The sequence below is a fragment of the Schistocerca americana genome, chromosome 7, assembly GCF_021461395.2.
Source record: "Schistocerca americana isolate TAMUIC-IGC-003095 chromosome 7, iqSchAmer2.1, whole genome shotgun sequence".
Classification (NCBI taxonomy): Eukaryota; Metazoa; Arthropoda; class Insecta; order Orthoptera; family Acrididae; genus Schistocerca; species Schistocerca americana.
Window position 1 is genome coordinate 617,601,764 of NC_060125.1, and position 20,676 is coordinate 617,622,439.

The following is a 20,676-nucleotide window of genomic DNA, read 5'->3' on the forward strand; positions in this document are numbered from 1 at the left end:
GTTTTCGATTCCGAAGAACTCTTGCTTGCAGACATCATGCCAAGTGGAACCACCATAAATTCTGATGCATATGTGACGACACTGAAGAAACTTTAACTTCGACTCAGTCGTGTTCGACCACATCGGCAAAAGCAGGATGTTTTGTTCTTGCACGACAATGCACGGCCACATGTCAGTCAAAAAACCATGGAAGTGATCACAAGATTCGGATGGACAACACTGAAACATTCGTCTTACAGTCCTGACCTGGCGCCATGTGACTATCATCTCTCTGGGAAACTGAAAGATTCTCCTAGTGGAACAAGGTTTGATGATGATGACTCCCTTGTGCACGCTGCCAAACAGTGGCTCGAACAGGTTGGTCCAGAATTTTACCGTGCGGGTATACAGGCGCTGGTTCCATGATGGCGTAAGGCACCTGAGACGGATGGAAATTATGTGGAGAAATGAAAATATTGTTCCTAAAGGATGTATCTAGACATTGTAAAACTTTCAAACATATAGAATAAAAGATGAATTATTTAAAAAAGGGTGTGCATTTCTTTTGAAGTGACCCTACTATGTAGTAAAAAAACTTTCTACATGCAATGGTCATGTAGAAAAACCATTAGGCGGATGCAAAAATGTTTTATCCATAAGTATTTTCACATATCTTTATATTTCTACAAAACAGTGGGAAAAAGACAGTAAAACTTTAACTGAGGTTATCTATTGTAGACAGGAATAAAATTACATAAAACTGCCCAAACAGAAGCCACACATGCAAAGCTGAAAAAATTAAGCGATAGCTCGAGCATTAGGCAGCAGACAACGTGCCTCTTGGCTCCAGTCAGTTGATAAGTTCAACGCTAGATCGCAGCACCACACAGATGTGTGACTTCCACGGCCGTATGAACTCAGGGAAAGAAATTTGTCTGTGGGGCACGTATGTCCCGCTGGTCATGAAAGGGTTACAAATCAATTTCCGCTAGTGTTATATGTAAGAACTAAGCACCGTGAAATGTATTCGCAGTTGCAAATATGCCCCTCTTCCACTTGTATAATGGAATGGCGACAATGCATGCATGCCCCAAGAAACATTGAATCGCAGTTCTTCACAACACAGGCACTGATATTTCGTAGTTATCGGCCACGGCCAAAGTTCATGGCTTGTAGAAAATAAACTAACGCTAACTCACAGTAAGACTCAGTTTTTACAGTTTCCAACACGCAATTCAACAAAACCTGAAGTTTTAATCTCACAGAATGGGCATATGATTAGTGAAACTGAACAGTTCAAACTTCTAGGTGTTCAGACGGTAAACTGTCGTGGAAAGACCACGCTCAGGATCTTGTTCAAAGACTTAACGCTTCCGTATTTACTATTCGAACGGGATCTAAAGTGAGTGATCGTTCGACACGAAAATTAGTGTACTCTGCTTATTTTCATTCGCTTACGTCGTATGGTATTATATTTTGAGGTAACTCTTCCCATTCAAAAAAAATATTTTTGGCTCAGAAACGGACGGTTCAGGGAATAAGTGCTGGAAGCTCACGAACCTCTTTGTCGACCCCTGTTCACGAGTCTCGGTATTTTGATATATTCCTTACTGTCATTTCTTGTTAACAATATTAGTTTATTCACAAGAATAAGTAGCTTTCACTCAGTTAATACTCGGCAGAAATCAAACAAAGCACCATGAAATGTATTCGCAGTTGCAAAATGTCCTTAACTCTTGAGCAGAAAGGTGTGCAGTACACTGCTGCATCCATTTTCAATAAGCTTCCACTCGAATTCAAAAATATCAGCAATAATCCACGCGCTTTCAATTCGAAATTGAAGAGTTTCCTCATGGGTTAGTCCTTCTATTCTGTCGAGAACTTCTTTGAAAATTTAAGCTGATTCTTGTTCTATTGTTGATTGCGTTTACTTAAATTTATGGACTGACTTTTTTTGGGTTCACAAACACTTTGTTTTTATCTGTTATTACTTTTACGTTGTAGTTCCCATGACCTTGGAGATTTGCTTCTTAATTTGTTCCTACGGAACTTGATGTGTAAATAAGTAAATAAATAACAGCGGACGTGCATGTTGCAAATAAAAATGTCTCCCCTGCACGACAACAGCTTTAACGGGGTGCACGAATGTACATTGACGATGACATATGGATGTTTTGACCTGGACATGAGTCGTACTCGGACTGCCAAAGTGATTAAGGCGACCGTAAAGCGAGGAAACTGGGTTCGACTCTCGGTCTGCACAAATTTGCACTGTCGTCATTCCCTCTTACAGCAGGAGGTGGTTCCAACTCCCAACTGCGAATATATTCAAGTGTTTCATAGAAGCTATATTGCCTGTAGCTTAGGACAGATATGCATGTCCGAAGAAACACTTTGCATCGGACTTCTTCACAAGACAGGTATTGCAGTTTCATAAATAAACATGTTTCTTCATCCTCTTCGACATCTACATCTACATCTACAAGGACACTCTGTACATCATATTTAAGTGCCTGGCAGAGGGTGCATCGAACCACCTTCACAATTCTCTATAATTACAATCTCGTAAAGCGCGCGGAAAGAACGGACATATGCTCGTATATCCTACGGGCTCTGATTTCCCTTATTTTGTCATAGTTCTCCCTATATAGGCCGGCACCTTCGCATTCGGAGGAGAAAGTTGGTGATAGGCATTCCGTGAGAAGATTCCCCCACAACGAAATACGCCTTTGTTTTAATGACATCCATCCCAAATTCTATATCATTTCGGTGTCACTCTCTCTTGTATTTCGCGATAATGCAAAACGTGCGCACTTCTTTGAACTTTTTCGATGTACTCTGTCAGTCCTGTCTGGTAAGGATCCCACACCGCGCAGCAGTATTCTAATAGAGGACGGACAAGCGTAGTGTAGGCAGTCTCCTTAGTAGATCTGTTACATTTTCTGAGTGAGTGTCCTGCCAATAAAACACAGTGTTTCGTTAGCCTTCCCGACAACATTTTCTATGTGTTCCTTCCAATTTAAATTGTTCGTAACTGTAATTCCTACGTATTTAGTTGAATTTACAGCCTTTAGATTTGACTGATATAACCGAAGTTCAATGAATTCCTTTTAGCACTCATGTGGATGACCTCACCCTTTCGTTATTCAGCGCAAATGGCCAAGTTTCTCACCATACAGATATCTTTTCTAAATCGTTTTGCATTTTTTTAATCTTCTGATGACTTTAGTAGTCGATAAACGACAGCGTCATCTGCAAAGAGCAACCGAAAACGGCTGCTCGGATTGCCTCCCAAATCGTTTATATGGATAAGGAACAAATGGCTCTGAGCACTATGGGACTCAACTGCTGTGGTCATAAGTCCCCTAGAACTTAGAACTACTTAAACCTAACTAACCTAAGGACAGCACACAACACCCAGCCATCACGAGGCAGAGAAAATCCCTGACCCCGCCGGGAATCGAACCCGGGAACCCGGGCGTGGGAAGCTAGAACGCTACCGCACGACCACGAGATGCGGGCAGGATAAGGAACAGCAAAGGTCCCATAACACTAGCTTGGGGAACGCCAGAAATCACTTCTGATTTACTCGATTACTTTCCGTCACTTACTAGGAACTGTGACTTCTCTGACAGGAAACCACGAATCCAGTCACATAACTGAGGCTGTGTTCCATAAGCACGCAAATACACGACAACCCGCTTGTGCGGTACAGCCGGAAGACCGAGAATCGTGTCAAGGGCAGTCGAGTGAGTCAGTGTGTTACACGAGAGATGGCAGCCGCTGGTGAGCGAGCAGCTTTTAGCGCCCGATATGAAAAGATTAGCGACGGTTGACGTCACGACGGTCACGTGACGGCCAGACTGCATCTGTCGGCGAGCGCTGGGGCTCAGTTGCTGCCAGTTGGCCGTCCCGAGGCGCTCAGCACAGCTAGAGGCGGGAACTGGACGCTTTGGTCGGGCCCCACCAGGCGGAACGGTCAGTGCGCGTTCGTAATCTACAGACACTGTGCGACGTGGACGCGGCTAGGATTTTCAGTTTCACGTTACTAGAGGCATGCTTCATATTCTTTCAACGCTCTTGTTGCTATCATTACCACAACAACTTCTCACTCCGCTATCCGGCTTCGAGGAGTGTGCGACCATTTATTGTTTGGAGAAATGAGATGCAAGGAAGGAGGTGCAACTACATAACGCCACTACATCTTTAGTGGGTAGCTGGTAAGAGAAAATCAGTTATAAATGACGCTAAAGGTGAGCAGTCGTGGTACATATTTCACGCGGACACGTAGCAAACGCACTGTGTTGTGAGGCGGTTGTGGAGCTCCTAGGGGGTGCGCGGATAGCTTCCTGCCCGCCATGGCGACCCTGGCCTGGCCGGTGTGTGACGTCAGCTGGGTGACCGCCGCGCTGTCTGCCCTCGCCTTGACACTGCTCGTGGTCGGAGCCCACGTGGCCCACAACTACTGGCGCCGCATGGGCGTCGCGCAGGCGAGGTCGCCCCTCTTCCTTGGCCACGCCGGGGACCTGCTGCTGGGCGCGAGGAACCTGTGTGACGTCATGGATGACGTGTACCACCAGCTGGAAGGACACCCGTACGGCGGCTTCTACATGCTGGACAGACCGTGTCTCATGCTGCGAGACCCCGATCTCATCTGGAAAATGAAACAGGACTCCGAACATTACTCCCGAAGGTAAGTTTCACCTTTTTTTTCCTTTTTTAGGAAGAATTATTTTCCGCCCTTAAGCACAAATATTATTATTGGTTACATCTTCCGGGCTGAGAGGCTGCAGACGATGTGTAAAACTTCTTCTTCCTGACGTTTCGTTGCCAACTGCGGGCAACATCTTCAGGGGTGAGTCAAAGACTGTCTGCCAGGCCGTGGAGGTCCCGTTTATATAGAGCGCATAGAGGGCACCACCATCCATCACGTGGGGCCGACTGTAATTCTATCTGACTAACGTCATTATTGTCGATTGAAAATAATCGATTGTCGCATCGTTGGTGCAAAATCGACTGCTGTATCTTATCTAACTTTAAGCCTTCATCTTTTCCATTAAAATTTTTGTGGTGTTTCCGAATCTCTATAGCTTCTCTGTACACGCGTGCATAATAATGCGATGTCCTGGCCAGCACGCTCGTCTAACTAAATTTTATTACATGATCACCGTCTTTGACAGTTGTTGCCCCTGAATGTTGTCGGGCACTTTCCTTCTCGGGTAGAGTGCTCGATCTATCTCGTTGTCAGCGAATCCATTTTTCTTAAAAGCCGTTCACAAATGATCTAGTTCATTTTTCACATAAATAAGCTCTCTCCACTAATGTTTCAAGGACACATCTCTTCTGCATGGGATGATGGCTTAATCTGTCGACAACCATCCTTGTTAACATTTAACTGACATTGTAAGTACGGTCAAGTTTGCTCAACATTTTAATGCCACGGAAAAGCTCCATTCTAACTGCAACAGTGTCAAACATATTCGAATAGCAGTTAACGTCATCACAATGTGAAACATGGCGTGGAAAAATACATAAGTTGTAAGGTGGCTATAATTTCGCGCCTTACAAGCGCTCATCTACATACCTTGCCATGATTTAAAACCGGAATTAAGTATCGTTTGATAGGTTCTGGTTCAAAAATGGTTCAAATGGCCCTGAGCACTATGGGACTTAACATCTGAGGTCATCAGTCCTCTAGAACTTAGAACTACTTAAACCTAACTAACCTAAGGACATCACACAGATCCATACCCGAGGCAGGATTCGAACCTGCGACCGTAGCAGTCACGCGGTTCCGGACTGAAGCGCCTGGAACCGCTCGGCCACCGTGTCCGGCGGATAGGTTCTGCATCGTATATGTTTAAAGATGACCCCTTGGAAATAGCTGCTAACGCTTATTGCATGAAAGGTGATGGATTGTCACTACTATGAAAATGGCGTAATGAATGATTGCCTATACAGCAGAGGTTGGAACGCCAGTTGAAATGAAAACGTAGGCGTAACTCAGACCCTGGGTGGAAAAGCCCACACAGGTGTGTTGATCCTGCTAAAAACAGCAAGTAACCCAAGACAGACGGTCGGGGCACCTGAGTGCTAAAGCACAATAGAGTGGTGGCTGGCTGGTGTTATAGCTAGGTTGGGAGGATAACCAGAAACTTTGAAAATCTTGGTCGCAGCAAAGAGGAACAAGGAAGCGTTACCTCGGAAATCACGCTGGCTGGGTTATTTCAGAGGATTTTCAATCTGAGAAGCGTACCATTGTATGAATTCCTAATTAACGCGGATGGGCATTTGCTCGCAAAATTTCCGCGCTGGACAACAAAAGAATAAAATATGGTTGGTCGGCTTCCGGAGGAATCTGTAGAGAGCGAGAATATTCCGTGGTTTCCAGAATATGATTCACTTTCTGCAGTTAACGAGGGAGGGGAACCGAGCTTTACTGGGAAGCCAGCGATGGAGAGAAAGGGCCTTCCGATTTGACCGCCCGTGTTTCACGATCGCTTTGTGTCAGCTTTGTTGGTACAGACACTGTGTTCGCTCTCAGGAGATTTCATAGTTAGAACGGTTAGGCACTGTACTGTTACGAACTTATACGATTCTGGTCTTCGTCATTGAGTATGCAGTGTTCAGTGATTGAGAGCACTTCTTCTGTCTATACTCAAGCAGAGACATTACCTGAATTCCGTTCTTGTGGCTGGGAGTTCACGTTTGTTGTCTGTAGAACACAGAGGGGAGAAGACAGTATTAGATTATACTAGTCAGAGGACCACCTTCTGCTGTCCTAGTGTTTGAAGGAGTTTATTTTGTGGGTGGAGTTCTTCCATCATCACAGACGTGTACACGAACTATCATTCTGATGCACAGATGCAGTACATACGATAATATTGCTAATTTCTTCGTGTTATTAGGCCTATAAGGGTAAACATCTGTGATCACATAAGTTTTATTTCCATTGAGGTTGCACGCCTCTGTAGATCAACTTTGAAAGTAGTGTCTTCAAGTGTTTGGTACGTAGATGATGCCAGTCATCTCGCGTTATTTATATTAGATCATGTAGCCATAAAAAGAGGCAGATTTGGGCAATTGATCAGTAATATTCTTTAGGAAATATGAACATTTGTAATATAAAGGGGTCTTTAATCTACAATAAATGTATAAGCAGAAACAACATTTATTATATAGTAGTTACTAGTTCCCTCAATCGTTCATTTATGTTTAGGTTGTAGTTTATATGTTAAAGAGCAAGAAGGAGGAAATAATATCACAATTAAGAAATCCTAAGATCTGCTTCAGGGTGTAGTCAGACAGGGCCAAATCTTGATTTTCGCTTTCAGTATTTTCCGTTGTGCACATTCGTTTTACACCTGCCTGGAGTAGCATCTTGGACTGTTATTAGCTCTGTAGACCAATGTTTCAATGACACATCTCTTCTGCCTGGGGTGATGGCTCGAATCCTTTTGGAGGTAACGGTCAGTGTGTGCATCTTTTCTATACACTTTATGACCTAAACTCTCATCTGCCCTTTTAATTACTGATACATCCGTAAAAATTAAGTTGTCCATTGCTTTCTTCATAGTAAATTGTATCTTTGGATTAATACTATTTAGGTGCATCAAGAAACCATACAATTCCTTTTCACCGTGATTCCATAACACAAAAGTGTCATCTATGCCCCCTATATAAGCGGGGACGTCCACGGCCTGGCAGCCAGTCGTTGACTCACCTCGGAAGATGTTGCCCGCAATTGGCAACGAAACATCGGAAAGAACAAGTTTTACAGATCGACCGCGGCCTCTCAACCCGGAAGCTGTAACTAATGAAGACGCCGGCCGCGAAAGCCTACACGTTATTTCAGGTGTTTTTAATTACTTTTACACAAATACCTGTACATTAATCTAGTTCCACCAGAATTTCTAACAGTATTTAGGCATTTATCGCAAGAATACTTTTCTGAATTCCATTTTCATAACAAATTGCAACCTCATCTTCATATCATCATTGTTGTGCTACTGAAGAACTAAATGGAACTAGAAGTGCAGGAAAAGTTGTACTCACGATGTAAAGCTTGTTTGCATGGGCATCTTCCGCAGCAGCTGTTAAAACCATTTACTATTGGTTACCCATCTTCAGCTTACTGCAGTTTAATTGAACAGAATTACACCAGACGCGTTTCGTTTTTATTTATAAAGGATCTTCCGAAAGACTTCGATGCACATATACACTTGGCAGTTTTTGCTATTCTGCAATTTTTCTTGCACTGTATTACTCACACGTCACTTTTGTGAAGTGTTTCTCACTCTGAACAGTCACAGTGTTTATGTCGGTTCATTTTTTTTTCATTCATATTATGAAAAAAAAGTAGTTTCGCAGGCTGGCAACACTCAAAACGTAATCGAAATCAAACGAACAGACATAAACGCTGTGACTGTACAAAGTGAGAAACACTTCACAAAAGTAAGTTGTAAATAATACAGCGCAAGAAATAGTACAGAATGGTAGGAACTGCCAAGTGCATATGTGCATCGAAGTAGCCGGCCGGAGTGGACGAACGTTTCTAGGCGCTACAGTCTGGAACCGCGCTACCGCTACAGTCGCAGGTTCGAATCCTGCCTCGGGCATGGATGTGTGTGATGTCCTTAGGTTAGTTAGGTTTACGTAGTTCTAAGTTCCAGGAGACTGATGACCTCAAAAGTTAAGTCCCGTAGTGCTCAGAGCCATTTGAACCATTTTCTTGCATCGAAGTCTTTAGACGTCAACCTGTGCTGGCTAGGAAGGAACATGTAAAAAGACACCGTTAGTAACTTGAACACCAAGTTTATAAACAAAACGTTGTTTTCAACGTAAAACAACCAAAAATGTATAAAAATATGAATCCAAATTGCAGAATAACCACGGAAGATGCTTTATAAATAAAAGCGAAACTCATCTGGTGTAATTGTCTTAAATTAAAGTGCAGTAAGCTCAAGAGGAATACCCACTAGTAGCTATGTAAAGCATCTCCTTTCTACAAATTTTACATAAACTTTGTTTGCCTAGTTTTCGGTGATGACAGATGGTCGACCACTGTCAACTTCTTCACGAACCGTCATGTTTAGACGCTCAAACTCATTTTATTACCATTTCATCGCTGGTAGAATTTTTACTATGAACTTCATAACTTGCCGATGAAACGTGACTTCTTCTTCTTTATCTTCCTGAAACGCTTCTACTCATGCAGTTCTGAGCCTCTTCAAAGTTTCGTTCTTCTCCACCACTCTATCATTCAGCACCTCCTCTTATTTCAGTCGTCTTCAGTTCACGTCATCCTTCACCTGGTCTTCCATCTTGTTCATCATCTTCCAGTTCGTCTTCGTCCAGATTCTCTCCATTCTAGTGCTCTTCTTAGAAGTCCTTCTGGTCCCATTCTTTTAATGTGCCCTAATTAGTGAAGCCTATTTCTCTCCATAGTTTCTTTTAAGAGACGATTTTCTAGGGTGTTTCGTGTAGGTTCATTCTTAATCCTGGCCGTTCCCGTCTTACCCAAGTTCCTCACAAAAAGTGCATCTCTGTTGCCTGTATTCTCCTCAGATCTTTCTTTGTCCACCATTCTGATCCATAGATAAAAACTGCCCAGCAAAATTACTTGTACATCTGAATTTACTTATGTCCAATAAGCGGTAATAAAATTTCGAAACATTTTCTATCCTCCGAAATTTCATCCTTAATGTTTCCTTTCTCACTCCCTAGTTACTTGAATGCACCTACATCTTAAATAATTTTTCCGTTACAACTTACATCCTTCATTTATTCATTTTTTCTTGTTTATTTTCATTACTTCATACCTGCTTCTTCAATTACTCTCTGCCGGGTTTTGAGCTGTTCTTCCCATTTCTGCTCCTTTTCTTCATAAATCATCGCATCAACTATATTTGCTACGATTTTCTTGTCATCTGCTGTTGATCCTTAGTGAAATTTCCTTATGATGTCGTAGATGACTAAGTTAGAAAGCACTTATGAGAGGATACTTCCTTGTAAAACACCTCTACTCGTTCTAAATCATTCTTATTCTTTTCCGTCTATTATAACACAGTTCAGGAATTTTTTGTAGCTATTTCAGGTTTTGAATTGGATCCTCTTTTACAATTTCAGTCTATCCAGACCTTGCCATATCTCTTCCCCTCTAAGATTGTCATAACCCTTTATTATATACGTCTTTCCCAAATTCTCGTTTATTTTCTACAACCTGTCTAGATGTAAACATAACATCTGTAGTTGATTTTGGAGGTCGGAATACCTGTTTTTCTTCTCTTAATTTGTGGTTCTATGTTACTACTAGTTTTCTGTAAAATTTTCTTTCGACCGTTGTGAGTGTTTACACGAATTTTTCACAGAGAAACGTACGCCACACTCGCTGTGATTTACATGAACTGTGGCGTTTTAAATAAGCATAAAGAAACGTAAGTCTCAGAGAATGCTTCCACCAAGGCGTCTGTGAGTAGACAATTGTGTAGCTAACTCAGCGCAAATTCACGGAACACGAACCACATCGCTGTGGCGGCATTACTTATAAAGAGTACATACGTAATAGGACATAACTTAGCGTAACGCAAAGGTTAGTATACAGTGAGCAAAGCGAATCGAAGACCGATCAGTGTTGCAGCACCAATGTGTTTACCTCCAAGACACTGGGCGGTAGGGGATGGAGAGGATGTATTAACAGTGAATTCTTACAAGTGGGTAGTTGTAACACATATTTTAAATATTTTGTACGTAAGTGGTGGTGCTTTAAGACGCGACCTCCAGTTCCTTAAGGAAGTCTGCTGTCACCGTCAAATTGCTCTCGTTTCTGACTGAAGTCCACCTCTCCATTGCCATCACAACAGCTTCTGCAGAATTAACTTTGATTTTCATCACTTCCTTTGGCGTGGCGTATTGTTGCCAGAGAAATGTGTTGGATAATGCCATCCGTGCTAGCGTTATGTAAACGCCATTCGCTCGGTTTATCTATGGAATTCTGACAACGCTTGCTCTCAAATATGCCAAAGGAAAAATAATCTGTCACCACAGTCTCTAGGAGTGCGACACCTGTTTCTTTTGTTAGAGGCTTCACAAAATACGTAGACTATGTGTCGAAGTGGTGCTGTTATCCTCTGGCACTGCCTGCTGTCCTGGCAAATGCTGATGTTGGTTGCGGATCGTGCAGATCATCTTCCGAAGAAATGTCGAAAGGTGCAGGAGCAGGAGGGGCTAAACGCCTGAAAGACTAAGACACTGTTGGATGCGGCATACGAATATGACGATCAGAATTAAACATATTTCCTACTTTATACGAAACAGACTTTCAACAGAAGTTGCACTTGGCTCGCGCATCACCTACATCGGCGAAGAAGCTCCAAATTTCACTACTTTTCCGCGACCGCGAGTTGCAAGCGATAGTACAGGAGACAACAGATACAAAAACTTCCCCGCGAATAGAAGAAACAGAGATTTTACAGGAAATAATAGTAATGGCTCAACGTGATAATTTACGTTTTGAATCTGAAGCATTATTTTTCTAAATAAATGTAAAACAGAAAGAGAAATCAATGAAAAATTAACCTTATGGCAGTGGTAAACATATACATTCTGTTTTAGATTGTATTTCAAGAGGAACAAAACATTATGATGCATATCGTTACTAAACTTGAAGTTTACTGCTAGAGAGTACTAAAAACAACTTATCACGTGGCTGTTAAGAAGATTTTGTTCGCCACATCATGCCAAAGTAATTTACGAGATTAAATGTCTTTCCTACTTCAAATGAGACACGCTTCTCTGTTTCTCTTTTCCTTGTTCCCTTCAGCTATGATCTATTTACACTGAAGAGCCAAAGAAACAGGTTCACTTGCGTAATATCCCGTTGGGCCCCCTCGAGCAAGCAGAGGTGCCGCAACACGACTTGGCACGGACTCGACTTACGTCTGAAGTAGTGCTGGAGGGAATTGACTCCATGAATCATGCAGGGCTGTCCATAAATCACTATGAGTACGGGGGGGGTGGGGGGGTGGAGACCACTTCTGAACAGCACGTTGCAAGGCATCCCAGATATGCTCAATAATGTTCATGTCTGGGGAGTCTGGTGGCAAGCAGAAGTGTTTAAACTCAGAAAAGTTTTCCTGGAGCCACTCTGTAGCAATTGTGGATATAGTGTGCTGTTGCATTGTCCTTCTGGAATTGATCATGTCCGTCGGCATGCACAGTGGACATGAAGGGATGCAGGTGATCAGACAGGACGCTTACGTATTTGATACCTGTCGGAGTCGTATCTAGGCGTATCAGGGGTCTCATATCACTCCAACTGCACACGCCCCACACCATTACAAAACCTCCACCAGCTTGAACAGTCCCCCTGCTGACATGCAAGGTCCAAAGACTCATGAGGTTGTCTCCACACCTGTAGCCGCCCATCCTCTCGATATAATTTGAAACTAGACTCGTCCGACCAGGCAACATGTTTCCAATCATCGGTATTTACGGGCCCAGTCAAGGCATAAAGCTTTGTGTAGTGCGGTTATCGAGGATACACGAGTTGCCCTTCGGCTCCGAAAGCCCTTATCGATGGTGCTTCGTTGAAAGGTTAGTACGCTGACCCTTGTTGATGGCTCACCATTGAAATCTGCAGCAAATTGGAGAAGGATTGCACTTTCGTCACGTTGAACGATTCTCCTCAGTCGTCGTTGGTCCCATTCTTGCAGGATCTTTTCCCGCCCGCAGAGACACCGTAGATTTGATGTTTTACCGGATCCCCGATATTGAGGGTACATTCGTGGTATGGTCTTACGGGAAAATCTCCACTTAATCACTACCTCGGAGAAGCTGTGTCGCACCGCTCGTTCACCGACTATAACATCACGTTGAAACTCACTTAAATCTCGATAACCAGCCATTGCAACAACTGTAACCGATCTAAAAAATGCGCCAGACACTTGTCGTCTTAAATAGGCGTTGCCGACCGCAGAACAGTATTCTGCCTGTTTGTATATTTCTGTATTTGAATACGCAAGCCTATAAGAGGGGGTATCGATAATTACATAGGTCTGCCATATGCTGACAACACTGAGCACTAAATGTTACCTACGGCTGCGCTGGCTATCAGTAGTATTCTTATAATGAATGATGGTGATTAAGTAAGCTACTGTACTTGCAATAACGTCGGCTGCCCACACGTCTGCTTGTTCGGAGAAGCATAGCTTGTGACGTGCCATACACAGTAGCTATACATTATACAACGTGTACATCATGCAACAAATTCATTAATTTCTTCTCATGGCTTATGTTCTTTGACGTAAAAAAAAAGACGTTGAACTCCAACTGTACCCTTCCAAGGATTTATTTATCTTAACTTTCTAAAGTAGCATATGTTACTCCTCAGCTTCCAGGTATCTCAATACCAAATTTCACCAAAATCAGTTTCGCTGTTTAATCGTGAAAACGGAAGGGACAGAGATGCTTTCGCACATATGATGATATAGTGTGGAAGATTGGATTAAACACTTTGAGAATTGTATAAGCACTGAATTCATTGCCTCGAATCGTACTGTGTAGGACATATCACCCAATAAAAGCATTTTCACACGTATGATAAAGCTAAAAATAAATTAGTAAATAGATTTTTCTAAGAGAAAATACTCTCGAAAAAAAGTAGCTGTGATGTACATGTACAGACAAACAGATGATTATACTTTCAGAAGACTGGATGATTCATCCAAGAAAGAGAGCTCCACAAATTGAGCAACTCAGCAACGCGTTGGTCCACCTCCGGCTCTTAGGCAAGCAGTTATTCCACCTAGCATGGCACTGTCTGATGGAATTGTTCGATGTCCTCCTGAGGAATATCGTGACAAAGTCTGCCCAATTAGCGCGTTAGATCATTAAAATCGTGGGATGGTTGAAGGGTCCTGACCATAATGCTACGAACGTTCTCAGTTGCGAAGAGGTACTGCCATGTTGCTGGCTACAGTAGCGTTTGAAAGGCAAAAAGACAAGCATTAGAAATTCTGGCCGTGTGCAGGCGGACATTATCTTGCTGAAATGTAAGCCCAGGATGGCTTGCCATGAAGGGTAACAAAACAGAGCGTAGAATCGTCGACGTACCGCTATGCTGTAAGGGTGCCGCGGAAGAAGACTGCCACAGAGGTCCTGCTATGAATAGAAATGTCACTCCAGATCATCAGTGCCAGCTGTAGGGACCGTATGGTGGGCGACAGTTAGGTTGACGCCCATTGCTGTACAGGGTGTCTGCAGACAAGTTTTCGACCTGGAATCTCATTGACTGTATTACAACTGTCTTCAGTGAAGATTCCCACTTCGGACTGAGCTTCAGTATCCATCGAAGACGTATCTGGAGACGCCCAAGACGAAGTTCTTTTGTGTGTGTGAAGTCTGTGAACTACACTACTGGCCATTAAAATTGCTACACCACGAAGAGGACGAGCTACAGACGCGAAATTTAACTGACATGAAGAAGATGCTGTGATACGCAAATGATTAGCTTTTCAGAGCATTCACACAAGGTTGGCGCGGGTGGCGACACCTACAACGTGCTGACATGAGGAAAGTTTCCAACCGATTTCTCATACACAAACAGCAGTTGACCGGCGTTGCCTGGTGAAACGTTGTTGTGATGCCTCGTGTAAGGAGGAGAAATGCGAATCATCACGTTTCCGACTTTGATAAAGGTCGGATTGTAGCCTATCGCGATTGCGGTTTATCATATCGCGACATTGCTGCTCGCGTTGCTCGAGATCCAATGACTGTTAGCAGAATATGGAATCGATGGGATCAGGAGGGTAATACGGAACGCCGTGCTGGAACCCAATGGCCTCGTATCAATGGCAGTCGAGATGACACCCATCTTATCCCCACGGCTGTAACGATCCCTTAGTCAACAGATGGGGACGTTTGCAAGACAACAACCATCTGCACGAACACTTCGACGCAGAAGCATGGATTATCAGCTCGGAGACCATGGCTGCGGTTACCCTTGACGCTGCATCACAGACAGGAACGCCTGCGGTGGTATACTCAACGACGAACCTAGGTGCACGAATGGCAAAACGTCATTTTTTCCAGATGACTCCAGGTCCTGTTTACATCATCATGGTGGTGGGAATCGTGTTTGGCGAGTCGCGGTAAACGCACATTGGAAGCGTGTATTCGTCATCGCCATACTGGCGTATCACGCAAAGTGATGGTATGTGGTGCCTTTGGTTACACGTCTCGGTCACCTCTTGTTCGCATTGCGCATTGATACTTTGAACAGTGGACGTTATATTTCAGATGTGTTACGACCCGTGGCTCTACCCTTCATTAGATCCCTGCGAAACCCTACATTTCGGCAGGATAATGCACGACCGCATGTTGCAGGTCCTGTACGGTCCTTTCTGGATACAGAAAATGTTCGACTGCTACCCTGGCCAGCACATTCTCCAGATCTCTCACCAATTGAAAACGTCTGGTCAATGGTGGCCGAGCGACTGGCTCGTCACAATACGCCAGTCAGTAGTCTTGATGAACTTTGGTATCGTGTTGAAGCTGCATTGGCAGCTGTACCTGTACACGCCGTTCAAGCTCTGTTTGACTCAATGCCCAGGCGTATCAAGGCCGTTATTACGGCCAGAGGTAATATGCACCCAAACTGCGTGAAAATGTAATCACATGTCAGTTCTAGTATAATATATTTGTCCAATGAATACCCGTTTATCATCTGCATTTCTTCTTGGTGTAGCAATTTTAATTGCCAGTAGTGTATGTTATTTTGCGTTTATTGCACTTCTCATCTAATGCAGCGCGAAAAAAGTTTTTAAATTTTTTCATGAGGTTGTTTTGCGAAAATTAAATCTCAAAGAAGTTATAGTTGTTCTCACAGATATTGTGACGTTCACCTACTTTATTTTTTCGTTGAATGTCCTCGGTGTCAACGTGCTGTGTTGTTATACTGGTTGAAAATTGGGGCGATGAAGTTCAACACTGACTACTTTAAATGTTGTAGCCGACAGGTGCACATTTGCGTTTCACAGTTCTTTACTTCCACCGTTCACAACCCCCCACCCATTAATACACAGTTATATAGCAAGTTCAATATTGTTTAACTTTCCATGCCGGCCGGGAAGTACGAGCGGTACTAGGCGCTACAGCCTGTAACTTCACGACTGCTACGGTCGCAGGTTCGAATCCTGGCTCGAGCATGGATGTGTGTGATGTCCTTAGGTTAGTTAGGTTTAAATAGTTCTACGTTCTAGGGGACTGATGACCTCAGAAGTTAAGTCCCATAGTGCTCAGAGCCATTTGAACCACTTTTTTTTTTAACTTTCCGTAAGTCTCATTAATAGATTTCTAAGAAAGATCAACATACTGCTAAAATATTTTACTGTTGAATATCAATGAAATCATTGGGGGAAGTAGCAACAAAACGACTATTCACGTTGGTGTGTACAATATATGAGTCTGGCGATATACCATCTGACTTTCGGAAAAGCATCATCCACACAATTCCGAAGACGGCGAGAGCTGACAAGTGCGAGAATTATCGCACAATCAGCTTAACAGCTCATGCATAGAAGCTGCTTACAAGAATAATATACAGAAGAATGGAAAAGAAAATTGAAAATGCGCTAGGTGACGATCAGTTTGGCTTTAGGAAAAGTAAAGGGACGAGAGAGGCAAAAAATGGTTCAAATGGCTCTGAGTACTATGGGACTCAACTTCTAAGGTCATTAGTCCCCTAGAACTTAGAAGTAGTTAAACCTAACTAACCCAAGGACGTCACATACATCCATGCCCGAGGCAGGATTCGAACCTGCGACCGTAGCAGTCGCGCGGTTCCGGACTGAGCGCCTAGAACCGCTAGACCACCGCGGCCGGCGAGAGAGGCAATTCTGACGTTACGGCTAATAATGGAAACAAGGCTAAAGAAAAATCACGACACTTTCATAGCATTTGTCGACCTGGAAAAAGCGTTCGACAATATAAAATGGCGCAAGCTGTTCGAGATTCTGAAAAAAGTAGGGGTAAGCTATAGGGAGAGACGGGTTATATACAATATGTACAACAACCAAGAGGAAATAATATGAGTGGACGATCAAGAACGAAGTGCTCGTATTAAGAAGGGTGTAAGATAAGGCAGTAACCTTTCGCCCCTAGTCTTCAATCTGTATATCGAGGAAGCATTGATGGAAATAAAAGAAAGGCTCAGGAGTGGAATTAAAATACAAGGTGAAAGGATATCAATGATACGATTCGCTAATGACATTGCTATCCTGAGTGAAAGTGAAGAAGAATTAAATGATCTGCTGAACGGAATGAACAGTCTAATGAGTACACAGTATGGTTTGAGAGTAAATCGGAGAAAGACGAAGGTAATGAGAAGTAGTAGAAATTTAGAACAGCGAGAAACTTAACATCAGGATTGATGGTCACGAAGTCAATGAAGTTAAGGAATTCTGCTACCTGGGCAGTAAAATAACCAATGACGGACGGAGCAAGGAGGACATCAAAAGCAGACTCGCTATGGCAAAAAAGGCATTTTGTGGCCAATAGAAGTCTACTGATATCAAATACCGGCCTTAATTTGAGAAAGAAATTTCTGAGGATGTACGTCTGGAGTACAGCATTGTATCAGTAGACTGATGACAAAAAAAAAAAAAAAAAAAAAAAAAAAAAAAACAACTGTGTAACCTAACCACACAGTTCTTGCAGAATAATTGGGTACGTATTGAACAGAGACTGTCATTGTTTTAACACACGGCCTGTTTGTGTCACACGTCTTTCACAGTTAAGTTCATGCAGTGTTGTTGACCTAACCAACACAGGTTTCTCGTCTGAAATTCGGCCGTTGACTGACTCAGTCGGGACCGAGCATTGGGCCTTTATAAATCTTCACAATACTAGGTACGGAAACTATACATTGTTTGATGTTTAATTTACAGAAATTAGAATTAAAACATCACTCATTAAATTAACTGAATACAACAAGAGTAAGGCCGAATTGTTTGTTTAAATGATGAAATTAACAGATATCTTTAGACAAATTAATTCCAAAGGAATTACCCGGATTGCCAAAAGTATTGTCTTTTGGCAATCCGGGTAATTCCTTTGGAATTAATTAAGAGCTGGCTTTGCTAACATGTTTTCGAATAGAGCCAAATAGACCCTTTGGGAATACTATTAGTTGTTCCTCCAAATGTTTATAATTAGTAGAGAATTTATATTTGTTTATAAGTCAACAATAGAATTAAAGATACTAAACAATTACTGATTTCACACTATAACAAAAGTATTAACTAGGAATAACTGAAATAAATTAGAAAATCGGTTACATACGTAAAACTAAGCACAATATTAGAACTGCTGGTATATTATTTAAGTCTGAGGGCCTACCTTTCTCTTTTATGGAAATGCAGATTATACTCACGTATGTTAATGGTAATTAGTCAGAAATGAAAAAAATTAATTAAAGGTGGCCGACCGGTGTGGCCGTGCGGTTCTAGGCGCTGACGGTAAACAAGAAAATGAGTAACAATGCACATTTGACATGAGCCAGGAGTCACTACGGGGAATTACTCTCATATCTCCCTAAAGGAAGGTTTTCGGACCTACGTTCAAGTGAAATTTCTGTAGTTGTCTCATGGCAGGAACGAAGCTCAAAATTTTCAGACACATATTCGTATACACGCCGCACAGCAGCGGTTTTTGATACCTCTGTGGGTGTACGCCATCTTGCACGAGACGTCTATGCCTAAACGCAGAAGAAAGACAGTGGAGATTGTGTTGCCCTTTGTTATTCGTAGTACACACAGATACATACACTCCTGGAAATGGAAAAAAGAACACATTGACACCGGTGTGTCATACCCACCATACTTGCTCCGGACACTGCGAGAGGGCTGTACAAGCAATGATCACACGCACGGCACAGCGGACACACCAGGAACCGCGGTGTTGGCCGTCGAATGGCGCTAGCTGCGCAGCATTTGTGCACCGCCGCCGTCAGTGTCAGCCAGTTTGCCGTGGCATACGGAGCTCCATCGCAGTCTTTAACACTGGTAGCATGCCGCGACAGCGTGGACGTGAACCGTATGTGCAGTTGACGGACTCTGAGCGCGGGCGTATATTGGGCATGCGGGAGGCCGGGTGGACGTACCGCCGAATTGCTTAACACGTGGGGCGTGAGGGCTCCACAGTACATCGATGTTGTCGCCAGTGGTCGGCGGAAGGTGCACGTGCCCGTCGACCTGGGACCGGACCGCAGCGACGCACGGATGCACGTCAAGACCGTAGGATCCTACGCAGTGCCGTAGGGGACCGCACCGCCACTTCCCAGCAAATTAGGGACACTGTTGCTCCTGGGGTATCGGCGAGGACCATTCGCAACCGTCTCCATGAAGCTGGGCTACGGTCCCGCACACCGTTAGGCCGTCTTTCGCTCACGCCCCAACATCGTGCAGCCCGCCTCCAGTGGTGTCGCGACAGGCGTGAATGGAGGGACGAATGGAGACGTGTCGTCTTCAGCGATGAGAGTCGCTTCTGCCTTGGTGCGAATGATGGTCGTATGCGTGTTTGGCGCCGTGCAGGTGAGCGCCACAATCAGGACTGCATACGACCGAGGCACACAGGGCCAACACCCGGCATCATGGTGTGGGGAGCGATCTCCTACACTGGCCGTACACCACTGGTGGTCGTCGAGGGGACACTGAATAGTGCACGGTACATCCAAACCGTCATCGAACCCATCGTTCTACCATTCCTAGACCGGCAAGGGAACTTGCTGTTCCAACAGGACAATGCACGTCCGCATGTATCCCGTGTCACCCAACGTGCTCTAGAAGGTGTAAGTCAACTACCCTGGCCAGCAAGATCTCCGGATCTGTCCCCCATTGAGCATGTTTGGGACTGGATGAAGCGTCGTCTCACGCGGTCTGCACGTCCAGCACGAACGCTGGTCCAACTGAGGCGCCAGGTGGAAATGGCATGGCAAGCCATTCCACAGGACTACATCCAGCATCTCTACGATCGTCTCCATGGGAGAATAGCAGCCTGCATTGCTGCGAAAGGTGGATATACACTGTACTAGTGCCGACATTGTGCATGCTCTGTTGCCTGTGTCTACGTGCCTGTGGTTCTGTCAGTGTGATCATGTGATGTATCTGACCCCAGGAATGTGTCAATAAGGTTTCCCCTTCCTGGGACAATGAATTCACGGTGTTCTTATTTCAATTTCCAGGAGTGTAGATAATATTGCTCGAAGTATTTGTTCCACACCTATGGAATGTGTTAAGGGTATAAGTGCAAATGTTTTTATTGGTGACTGAGGACTGTGTAGTGAAAAGTATTACATCAGTTCTTACTTCATTGGAATAGTACTTGTTTACGAATGGAATTCAATAAGTAATGCAAAACAATTTTTTTCTGATAGCAGGTTGATTTTACTCAGGATTCCATTATACCATGTTATTCCCCACACTGCCGGCTCTTGTGGCCGAGCGGTTCTAGGCGCTTCAGTCTGGAACCGCGTGACCGCTACGGTCGCAGGTTCGAATCCTGCCTCGGGCATGGATGTGTGTGATGTCCTTAGGTTAGTTAGGTTTAAGTAGTGCTAAATTCTAGGGGACTGATGACCACAGATGTTATGTCCCATAGTGCTCAGAGCTATTTTTTTTTTTTTTTTTAATTTAAGGTGGC

The 20,676-nt window shown here is 43.7% G+C and overlaps 1 protein-coding gene across 1 annotated transcript in view; it reads left to right on the plus strand.

Moving 5' to 3' along the window:
- Window positions 1–3,868: 3,868 nt before the first annotated feature.
- Window positions 3,869–20,676, plus strand: part of LOC124622369 (probable cytochrome P450 6a13) — a 90,328-nt gene continuing 73,520 nt past the window's right edge. The window contains exon 1 of the mRNA XM_047148048.1: window positions 3,869–4,672. Within this exon, the coding sequence (XP_047004004.1) occupies window positions 4,338–4,672 (335 nt within the window). The 5' untranslated portion in view covers window positions 3,869–4,337. The remainder of the gene's footprint in view (window positions 4,673–20,676) is intronic.